Raw genomic sequence first — 11,328 nt, forward strand, 5'->3', positions numbered from 1 at the left:
TGACAGCGTGAGGGCTGTCGTGATAGGTGAAGCCGCGGGAAGGGAGGAGGAAGAGATAGAAGGTGTTTTGGAAGGCGTTTTCAGGCCTCGATGCCGATGCTGCATCTAAAGTAGGGGAACAGATTCTGCTTCCTTTTCCCTCTCTTCCTCTGCCCCCAGAAGGAAAATCCCTGGGGCTGGGTGTGGCACTCACTTCCTTTCCAAAGCTGAAAGGGGAAGCTTCCTTCTCCTGGGCCCAAAGGGATGATGGGCTTGGGCCAGCGCACAGTAGGTAGAGAGTGCAGAGTGGGGAGCGGAAGGGCACCCCCGGCTTGGGGGGTACCTCCTTGCTCTGAGCTGTGAGCTGTGGTAGGAAAGAGGTGGGGTAGGGCAGGGAGGGAGAGGACCTAGGACCCTCAGAGCTGGGTTAGCATAGGACACAGGGTCTCGTCTGAAAGGGAGGGTGTGTGAGCCCCTCTCTCAAGCCTTGACCTCAAGAGAGTATATGCCGGGATGTTGGTCATCAAACAGGGACTACATAGGGAGCCAGAGAAGTCATGTGGGGCTTCATGCTGCTGATCTGGGACCCTTAGCAGTGATTCAGGGGCGCTGCTCTGGGCCCTCCTTGGAGAGCCAACCCCACAGAGTTGGGTTCAGGGCGCCAGACTGGGTTCAGGGCACCGGTCCAGGGTTCCGGGTGGGCCACGAGAGAGTCAACCACGGAAGACTTGTGGAGGAGGAGGGCCAGCAGCAGAACAGGGGCAGGGAACGGGCTGGAGGATCTCCTGGGTCATCCAAGTCCCAGGGAGGCCGTAGGTGGAGGTGCCCAGGCACTACCAGGCTAGATTCTTTGGCTCAACTTGGAATTGGCTGGCTGGCCCTGGTGGAGCACGCTACCCAGAGCTTGAGGAGCTGGTTTGAGAGGTTGGGGCAAATCTGTGGGGGTGGAGGGGTGTGTGGGGCTCTAGGGTGTGGTCACTGCCTTCCTCAGAGCTTGGGAACTGCCTGGAGACAGATGAAGGCATACCAGAAGAGCTGGTCCTCCTCTGGATGGGACCACTCCCACTGCTGGCTCTTCCCTGCTCCCCACTACTCCCCAACACCCCCTGGAGCTGGCCTGACCCTCTGCATGTGCTCGAAGTGAGGAAGGGAGGTGGCTGCTGGAGAAGGTTTACAATGGGCGGATTTCAGTAGATGGTGGGGGTGGCCAATGTCCCAGGCCTTTTGCTCTCTGTCCCCCGTGGGCTTTATCCAGGCTCCCGGCTCCCAAGGGCTGGCATATCCCTGGTCTCTGGCCACCCCAGCAGGCTCCCAGGCCTTCCAGAGCAAACTCAGTTTCCTCCGTGTGTGTGTGTGGGGGGGGGGGGGAAGGGGGGGTGGCGGCTCAGCAGGAACGCGTATGTGCGAAGCAGTTTTGATAGAGTCCCTCTTCTTCACCCCTGGCCTAGTTCCCACCAGGGGGGCTCCTGGGCTGTTGTAGCTGGAGGTGTGGTGCCCAGGCGTCGTCGTTGGTGTTTGTGGCCTCATGTGCCTTTGGCCACTCGTGTCCAGCGGTGAGGGGTGTGTTCTGTTACCGGTGAGAGGCCGTCCCTCTGGCTGTGTATGGTGGTCCTGGGTATGTCCCTCTGCTTGCGTCTGGGGCTTAAAGGGCAGGGGATGGCAGTGGGACTCTGCCCCGGTGATGGAGCTCTGATGGAGCCTGAAGGTCAGGTCTAAAGTCACTTTCTCCATCCTGGTTGGGTTCTGGGCCCTGGAATTTGTCTTCAGAGGCCCTTGGGAGGGTGAGGATAGCTCTGGGAACGAAGCCCTGGCTGAGCGATGCCGAGCAAGGCGCTGCACACGGCTGGTCAGGGAGGGGCATCCTGCCTTGTCCCTGGGGGCCAGAGCGGAGGTTCTAGGGGAAGGGGAAATGCCTGGAGCTGATCCTGGCTTCGTGTCCTGGCTGGGCTGGGGGTGGCTCTTTGGCTGCTGGAGCTGCGGGACCTGGCTCTGCGCCCCTGCACTAGCGCTGCCCGGCCGCTGGGTGGAGAGGTCGCCTGCGCCTGGGGAGCCTGTGTCCCCCTGGCAGCTCCGGGCTGTCATCTCTCGCTGCCCCGCCCGCCCGGGTGAGACCGAGCCACCCCTGCCCTGTGGAGAGTGCACCTCTGGTCCTTGGGTAAAGGCTCTCTCTTTCCGGGCTGTGTGGCCAGGGGTGGGGACTTGCCGCTGGGTAACGTGCTGCTGCCCCCAGGCCCCCATCACAAGTCACAAGGAGGAGGGGAGTCCCTCTCAGTCTGGGGAGGAAGAGGGAATCTCCCTCCCCACTGGAAGTGAGACCTCGGAGCTCACTGGGGGTGGGGGGATGGTGTGAGGAAGCTGTGTGTAGGAGAGCCAGGGGAGGGAGGCAGAGGAAGATATAAAGCCTGTGGGGGGATTCCTGGGTGGCGCAGCGGTTTAGCGCCTGCCTTTGGCCCAGGGCGCGATCCTGGAGACCCGGGATCGAATCCCACGTCGGGCTCCCGGTGCATGGAGCCCGTTTCTCCCTCTGCCTATGTCTCTGCCTCTCTCTCTCTCTGTGTGACTATCATAAATAAATAAAAATTAAAAAAAAAAAAATAAAATAAAATAAAAAAGCCTGTGGGGTAGGAGTGGGGCTGCCCTGAAAGTGGAGGTGCAGAAAACTCAGGCCTGATGGTGAGGGGCCCTTGCTGGGGCTGCGGGGGGGCGGGAAGGAGGGCAGAGAGGAGAGGGCTGGAGTGATAGAGCTGGAGGGCCTTTCTCCTGGTGGGAGTTGTGAGCTAGGCCAGTGGCCTGGATAGCAAGGGAGCAGGAAGATAGGCCTGGGCACCAGGTAGAGGGAGATGCAGACTTGGGGCAGCAGGCTAGCAGGCACGGGCGCCCTCCAGAATGGGGGGGGGGGGCATGGGGCTGCCCAGACAGGTGCTGTTGTGAGTGGGCGGAGGCTGGGAAGAGTGGGGGACCGGGCTGATGAGCGCGTCTGTGTGCACGCGGTGTGCGTGTGTCCTTGCGTGTCTTTCTGGGAATGTCTCTGCAGCGCCCATGTCGCCTGTGTCTTGCATTGTGTTAGTCACGTTCTCCCTGATAACCCCACCCTCCCCCAACACATACAACATGCCCCCTTGGGCCTGTAAGTCCCAGGATGAGCTGAGTAAAAGTTCCTGATGCCAGCTTAGACCCTTCAGATTACCTTGCTGTTCTCCCCTAGTTAGACTAGGGCTGCTGTTTTCCAGACAGAGGCCTGGCAGCTGCATCCATGGAGGTTCGTTCGGAGCAGGCTGAGGCCCTGGAAGCGATGCCACCCCTGTTGTTTTCCTTGTTCCCCTGGGACGAGGGCCTGCCTGCTATGGCTATTGCCCTTTCCCGGTGAGTGGAAGCATCTGCCTTACCCTTGCTGGTGCCTTTCTCTAGAGGGGGTCTCGTGTCCCTGCAAGCCCCAGAAGGGATGACTTTCTTGGCCTTCACTTGATGGGCCCCCAAGAGTCTCCAGGTGAGCTGGGATCTATGTAGCTCAGGATTTCTGAGTCCTGGGGATATGGCCTCCATGAGCCCCCTCAGATCTGGCTTCCAGGAATTCTGGGACTCTGCCCCTCTGGGTCGGCTGTCCCTGAGCTGTTGGCCAGGAAGGGTCTGGCATGTGGGCCAAGGAGTCTGGTGGCCGCTTGCCCTCCCTCCTATGCTTGTGGCACTGGAAAGGCATCACTGCTCCCTGGGTGAGTCACCTGCTCCTCCCTGGGTCTCTGGGTCTCCGGGTCTCCTAGGGGAATCTCAGCCCCTCCCTTTCTCTGGGTCTGTGCCCTCTCTCTGAGGCTTTCTCCCACCCTGCCTCCCTCTGGGTGTGCGTGGAGGCCTCTCCACCTTCCCTCGGGTGGGTCTCTGGCCCTCCTCCAGTATAGATCTCTTATCTCTGTATCTCCCTTGTGCATTTTTCTCTGTGGTTTCTCATTCTGTGTGTGTATTTATTTGCACCTTCATTCCTCTGCCGAGGGAAAGACTGCTTCGGAGTCACAGAGTCATAGAAGTCTGGGCTTGCATCTCAACTCTTGCTCACTTTTGGGCAAGTCATCTTACCTCTGGGGGCCTGTTGCTGCGTCTCTGAAATAAGGACACCAGTTATCAATCACAATAGGTTGTCTGGGATCGAATGAGACCCCAGGCTTGGAACTATATAGCATACCCCAGGAGCTCGGCAAAATTCTTTTTCTCAGTTTGTTAGGGATTTTCGTTCAGTGCAAGGCTTTTTTTTCTTTGTTGTCTGGCGCTTATGAAGAGTAGATTGCCCCTCTGGGTGGGTCTCTCTTTTTTTTGAATATCCTATCCCCTCAACCTATTATAAGTGTCTGGGACTTTCCCTGGTGGAGGTCTCTACCTGTGTGTGAGTCATTTCATTCTTCCTGGCTTGGGAGATGCTTCTCCTTGGCTTGTGTATACAGTGGGTGCAGGTGGGTGCATGTCGTTGTGCTGGGTAGAAGTTCCCATTGCTGTTGGTATCCTCCCCACAGGGGATGGGAATGCTTTTCTCTCCCCTGGAGGGCACCTCCCGTTTCCATCCTGTGCTGGGCAGATGCTCACACTTGTGCCCCTCTGGTATGTGTCTTGTCTTCAGGGTTGGTGCATGGGAGCATTGAGGACCATGGGCCTGTCTCTCGGGCAGTGGGCCTCTATCCTGTCATCTTGACACTGATGCTGGCTGCAGGGCTGGTTTTGGCTGCAGCAGCAAGTCAACTGGGCCCCCTCCCTGGCTGACTTCATACTGGCTCTTGAAAGGAAGGGGCTTTGTTGCCTCAAGGCAGAGGGGGTAAGATGTTCTTCTGGATGCCACCTCTGGCAGAGACCCTCTGCCCTGGGCAAGGAGTCTGCTTCTTGGATCTGCCTGGGTGGTGCACATCCTCTTTGCAGGTTTTTTTTTTTTTTTCTTTTTAATGTTTTATTTATTTATTTGTGAGAGAGTGTGCGTTCATGCACGCCGCATGAGGGGGTGGTAGGGAGGAACAGAGGGAGAGGGAGAAGCAGGCTTCCCACTGAGCAGGGAGCCCCACCCAGGTCTGTGTCCCAGGACCCTGGGATCATGACTTGAGCCAAAGGCAGCTTAACTGCTGGAGCCACCCAAGGCTGCCACCCCCCCCTCCCGCCCCCCCCGGATTTGCAGTTTTGAATTGACAAGACAGCCTCATTCTCTTTCTGCTTCTGGCCTGAGTTACGGTGTCCCTGCAGTGGACTCTCAGCCTCCCAGATGGAAGTGGACATACCATCTCACTCTTTTTCTGCCCTCCAAGCAGCCCTCTGCCTAGAGGGTCCCCACTCCAGGCCTTCCCATCACGAAGGATACTGTGAGCCAGTGTCGGGTGGGCCTTGGGGTGGGGTGTCGGCAGACCAGGATTCTGGGGTCCTGACACTCTCCTACTCTCACCTCTCTGGACCTCTCCTTCCCCACCTGTAAATACCAGAGAGCTGTCCCGCAGGACTTTCTGCCTTGGTGGAAGTCTTCCACATTTACCTGGTCTAATATGTTGCCCTGTGTAGTTGTTGAGCTCTTGGAATGTGGCTGCTGCAATCAATAAACTAAAAATTCAATTTAAGTTAATTTATTTTTTATTTTTTTATTTTTTAACAATTCTTTTTTTAATTTTTATTTACTTATGATAGTCACAGAGAGAGAGAGAGAGGCAGAGACACAGGCAGAGGGAGAAGCAGGCTCCATGCACCGGGAGCCCGATGTGGGATTCGATCCCGGGTCTCCAGGATCACGCCCTGGGCCAAAGGCAGGCGCCAAACCGCTGCCACCCAGGGATCCCAATTTAAGTTAATTTAAATTTAAATAGTCACATGTAGCCACCATGTTGACAGCATGGCTCGAAGGCATCTTCGAGCTCTAAAGACTTATGAGGCTTGGCTGAATGTGCAGATTTCCTCAGAGTTGCAAAGACTCGGGGCAGGACCCTCAGCCGCCCCCCACCCTGGGGGAAGCCTGGCGTCACCTGACTTATATAGGAGAAGAAGGGCCCATCTGGCTCCAAGGCTGTGGGAGAGGCTGATGGGACTCAAATGCAGAAAATGGACCCTTCCCACCGTGTCTTTAGTCCGTCCTCATCAGCACCCCAGGTGCAGCCACCTGCGTGGCCCAGAGCAGGTGAGAGGGCAGGGGACTTGCTCCGGGATGCCTTGGAAGGAGAGCCCTGAGCCGGGGCAGGCAGGGTGGTTGGCAGCGCCTCCTGGCCAGGAAGCCAGCGGGTGCCGTGCCAGGGCCAACCTGTAGCCCTCGGTCCAGCGGCTCCTGTTCTCCTGGGCCGGGGACCCTTCGCCACTCATGCTGGCTCTCCACCCCCCTCCTGAGCTGCTTGGCCTGAGGCCTGTAGCAAGTCCTTCCTGAGCCTCCGAGCTGTGCTTCCGGGGACTTCTGACCTGGGGCTCCATCCTGAGGAGCTGGCAGGGAAGCCGACGGCCTGGCTCCCCTGGCGACCCCCCCCCCCGCCGGACCCCTGGGGCTCTGACCAATGAAACACTTTGTCGATGGGGTTTTAGGCGTGACCCTTTGCATGTCTGGAGCTGTTGTAGCCTCAGTGACTCACTGGAGGAGGAGGGAGGGTGGGGCCAAGTTGTGGGTGAGGGTGAGCGGGCTGGCTCTCTACACCCCTCGCTAGCTGCTGGCTCAGGACCAGGATGTCAGGCAGAAGAAAGGGGCCCTGCTCCAGGAGGAAGAGTGGGGTGCTAGGATGCCTGGTGGCTTTAGATACCCAAGAAGTCCTCAGGCTGGAAGCCTTTTTTTCCCCCTGTGCTGCCTGGCTTCCTGTCTGCAGGGCTGGCTTCTTAGTGCTGGGGGGTAGGGGGTGCCTTAAAGTTGCAGCTTTGCTGTCTGTTGGGGTCAGGATGACTTCCCATAGCGGCTGCTTGTCCGGAGGGGAAGAGGTAGTTCCCTAGCTCACACCTGTGCCAATAGGCCACTTGCTGGCGGTGGCTCTGGTTGCCCCTTAGGCAGCACCTGTGTCATAAATACTGCATGTGAGAGTTCGGGTGGGGTGGGGTGGGGTGGGTGGAGGACTGGGTGTCTCTGTGCTGTTTTTACCCAAGCTGTGATCTACTTGACACCGCGACTGCTAAGCAAGCACGAATTTCCAAGAGACCCAATCCTTTTCTCAGAGGCAAATTCTAATGTATTCAAGAAAACTTGCGAATACTAAGTTCTTTTTGCTGCATTCTTTCCTTTTATATTTCATTCCCCTCCAGGAGGCTCCCAAACCTTCTAGAACATTCTAGGAAGCTAAACGGGTCAGGACCAGGGCACCTTGCTCGTATTTTATATCCGGGACAGGAACTAAGTCTTTCCAGTCTCCCCATCTGGCACACGGAGTGTACGTATTTAGTAAATGCTGGGGGGATGTGCAAGTTAGGTGACAGTCTAATGCCCTGTAGAGCTCAGGGCTGGGCTGAGCTGTGTCTGTTCCTTCTTGGCTTTCTTTGCCGTGTCTGGTACAGTGTTGGACATGCAGGAGGTGATCAGTACGCATGTATTTATTGATCGGTTGACTAATTTCTGAATGTAAACAGCTTCAGGGTGGGGCTTTGGGTGAGGCTCTACATGATTTTTAGCATCTCCCACACGGTTTTGCAGACATGCTTCTGGATGACTGTGCTCCTGCCATTCTGTGTGGGTGGCTGTAGGCCACGACTGTACCCAGATTCCTCCCTCGTGTCTTCCTAAGGCACCAGTGCAGCTGACAGCTCATCCTGTGGCTAGAGGGCATCTTTGCTCCCAAGTGCCTGCACCTATGGGGGCCTGGCTCAGGGCTCCACGTGGGCAGCCAGATGGGCCCTGACTCACCGGGTCCCCGAGGTGGCTCAGCTGTATTCAAGCCTCTGGGGTGTAGGCTGGCCCTGGCGGGCTTGGGGCTTCTTTTGTTCAGCCCGCTGCACCTGGAATTCCCAGCTGGTGAGGGTCCCCCTGGTCCTAAGGACTGGGTTAGATTGGCTGACCCAGAGTCCGTTTGTCATCAAGGGTGGGAGGGCACCACCATTCTTGCCTTCCGCCTACCATTTGCTGCCAGACCTGGAGATACTCTGAGAAGAGGGGTCTCATGCTGGTTAAAGCTGCACCTGATGTGGTGGAGGGGAGAGAGTTACAGACTCAGAGCCCAGGTATAACAGCCCTCTTTTGTGGTTCTCAGATCTCCCTCTCTCCATCTGTAAAATGTGGACTGCGACATTTCCTTCCTGGAGCTGTCATAAAGAACCTAATGAGAATGTTTATTTTATTATTTTATTATTTTTAAAAGATTTTATTTATTTATTCATGAGAGACACACACAGAGAGAGAGAGAGGCAGAGACACAGGCAGAGGGAGAAGCAGGCTCCAAGCAGGGGGCCCGACGCAGGACTCGATCCCAGGTCTCCAGGGTCACGCCCCTGGCTGAAGGTGGCGCTAAACCACTGAGCCACCAAGGCTGCCCGAGAATGTTTATTTTATGACTCCTGTGCGCCTGAGCTTTTCACACGCGCGCTCTGTCTTGCCTTCAGTCTTCAGGGAGATCCTGTATCATCTCTGTTTTCACAGATGAGGAAGTGGATGTTCAGAGAAGTCGAGTGACTTGGCCAGGAATACACACACACAGCTGGGAGGATGCAGAGCCAGGGTTTATTTATTTATTTATTTTTAAGATTTTTATTTATTTGTTATTTATTTTATTTATTTTTATTTATTTATTTTTATTTATTTATTTTTTATTTTTATTTTTTATTTTTTAAAAATTTTTATTTATTTATGATAGTCACAGAGAGAGAGAGAGAGAGAGAGAGGCAGAGACACAGGCAGAGGGAGAAGCAGGCTCCATGCACCGGGAGCCTGACGTGGGATTCGATCCCAGGTCTCCAGGATCGCGCCCTGGGCCAAAGGCAGGCACCAAACCGCTGCGCCACCCAGGGATCCCTATTTTTTTTTTTTTTTAAATTTTTATTTATTTATGATAGTCACAGAGAGAGAGAGAGAGAGAGAGAGGCAGAGACATAGGCAGAGGGAGAAGCAGGCTCCATGCACCGGGTGCCTGATGTGGGATTTGATCCCGGGTCTCCAGGATCGCGCCCTGGGCCAAAGGCAGGCGCCAAACCGCTGCGCCACCCAGGGATCCCTAAGATTTTATTTATTTATTCATAGAGACACAGACTGAGAGAGAGAGAGAGGCAGAGACACAGGCAGAGGGAGAAGCAGGCTCCATGCAGGGAGCCCGACGTGGGACTTGATCCCAGGTCTCCAGGATCACACCCTGGGCTGCAGGTGGCGCTAAACCGCTGTGCCACTGGGGCTGCCCTATTTATTTATTTTTAAAGATTTATTTATTCATGAGAGAGAGAGAGAGAGAGAAAGAGAAAGAGAAAGACAGAGAGATATAGGCAGAGAGAGAAGCAGGCTCCTCCCAGGGAGTCTGATGTGGGATTCGATCCCTGGACCTGGGATCATGCTATAAGCCAAAGGCTCAACCACTGAGCCACCCAGGCATCCCAAAATTTCATTTATTTATTAGAGAGAGAGCACAAGCAGCGGGGAGAGGGAGGAGACTCCCTGCTGAGCTGGGAGTTTGACATGGGCCGGATCCCAGGACCCTGGGATCATGACCTGAGCAGAAGGCAGATGCTTATCCGACTGAGCCCCCCCAGGTTCCCCAGAGCCAGGGTGTATGTCAGGGTTTACATCTGAGTCTGGCCGCCGCTTAGCCCCCTTTCTGTGACCCCAGGTTGGAAAGTCATGGATGAATGGAATGGAAGTAGGGGAAGGTTGGGGTTTGGGTCTGGCCTGGAGAATGGAACAGGAATGCCCCACCGTCTTCTGCATTTGGGATTTTGAGCAAGCCAGCTGTTGAACATGAGCATCCTTGTCCCCCTTTCCCTAGGCTGTGTGACCGTGATTCCAGAGGAGAGAGAGAGACTGAGAAGACAGGAAGGAGGGGCGGGCTCTTGGCAAGGCATCCACTCCTGAACTGAGTCCTGCAAAAGGTCCGTGGGAAGGGGAGGGTGTGGCGGAAGGCAGGAGAGGGGTGAGGGCGGGGAGGGACCCCATGGTGGCATCAGGGAGCTGGGGCCCTGGGTGGAAGGGATGAGGGTCGGTGGCAGCCAATGTCCACTTTCCGTGTTCTCTGCGATGCCTGTGGAACACTTCCCAGTAGAAGTGGGCACCTCGGAGACACTGCCTCTCCCCTTGCGTGCTCACAGCACCGGGATCCCTGGCTCTCTCACCTCTTGGGCTCTTGAGCACCCTCCCCCCCACTGTCCTGAGCCCCCGTTTCCTTACCTCATCCCAGATGGAGAAGGAAGAGGACACGACCCGGGAGCTGCTGCTACCCAACTGGCAGGGCAGTGGCTCCCATGGGCTGACCATTGCCCAGAGGGATGATGGCGTCTTTGTGCAGGAGGTGATGCAGAACTCCCCTGCGGCCCGCACTGGAGTGGTCAAGGAGGGTGAGTCACCCCAGGGTGTGGCCTGGGTGCCGGGGCGGGCTGGCAGAGGGTGGGGGCGGGAAGGCCACAGGGGCAGGGAAAGGCCAGTCCCAGTGGCTTCAGAACAGTCGGCACCCAAGGCCCCCCACTCTCCTGCCCCCTCTGTGTCCCTTGATCCATCCAGTCCTCGGGGAAAGCGGCTATGGAGGATGGTGGCAACATCGCCCTTAGTCTCTCCACTCCACTACTCATGAGCTCGACCACTTTGGGTGATTCAGTGGGCCTCCCATAGGCTTACTTTCTTTCCTCGTCTGTATAACGGCTATTATCACAGTTGCCTTGTAGGGTGGTCAGGAGCCACCTTAAAGGCAGGTGCGTTTGGAGGGCCCCCCATGTGGTGGTCATGCTCTTTTCCCAAGACCCTGTGGGTCTCACTTGCTTCTGCTCCGCCCTTGCTCAGGGGACCAGATTGTGGGTGCCACCATCTACTTTGACAACCTGCAGTCAGGTGAGGTGACCCAGCTGCTGAACACCATGGGGCACCACACCGTAGGCCTGAAGCTGCATCGTAAGGGGGATCGCTCCCCTGAGCCTGGCCAGACCTGGACCCACGAGGTCTTCAGCTCCCGAAGCTCCGAGGTGGTTCTGGTGAGTGCCTGGCCAGCCCGTCTGTGCCCTGAGCTTTCCCCGACCGCGCTGACCTGTTGGCCACTTGCTGAGCCTTGTGTCTGCCTACTGGACCTCTCCGGTGCTTCCTTCTCCTACTTTCTTTCCTGTGCGCCTTCTGTTGCGCCAGCCTGTGTGTTCTTACTCGTGTGTGGCGTGTAGCTGGTGTTGCCCTTGGAAGTCTTCCATCGATCTCAGAGCACCACAGTTTGGGAACCCACTCATGCTGTCTGGCTCTTGATGCCAGGAGGAGGGTGAACTGCT

The 11,328-nt window shown here is 56.4% G+C and overlaps 1 protein-coding gene across 31 annotated transcripts in view; it reads left to right on the top strand.

Moving 5' to 3' along the window:
* The window catches only part of AHNAK (AHNAK nucleoprotein), a 32,188-nt gene that overhangs the window by 1,935 nt on the left and 18,925 nt on the right, over positions 1-11,328 (top strand). For 26 of the 31 annotated variants that reach the window (XM_049096510.1, XM_049096508.1, XM_049096509.1 and 23 more), the window contains exons 2-4: positions 9,855-9,957; positions 10,263-10,419; positions 10,859-11,046. In XM_049096510.1, coding sequence (XP_048952467.1) covers positions 10,263-10,419; positions 10,859-11,046 — 345 coding nt within the window. In that variant the 5' untranslated portion in view covers positions 9,855-9,957. Of the gene's footprint in view, positions 1-965; positions 1,120-3,317; positions 3,343-6,081; positions 6,107-7,079; positions 7,326-7,899; positions 8,110-9,854; positions 9,958-10,262; positions 10,420-10,858; positions 11,047-11,328 lie in introns of those variants that run through there. The other 5 variants (XM_049096484.1, XM_049096485.1, XM_049096486.1 and 2 more) reach the window with 5 other exon arrangements.

The sequence above is a fragment of the Canis lupus genome, chromosome 18 (assembly GCF_003254725.2).
Source record: "Canis lupus dingo isolate Sandy chromosome 18, ASM325472v2, whole genome shotgun sequence".
Classification (NCBI taxonomy): domain Eukaryota; kingdom Metazoa; phylum Chordata; class Mammalia; order Carnivora; family Canidae; genus Canis; species Canis lupus.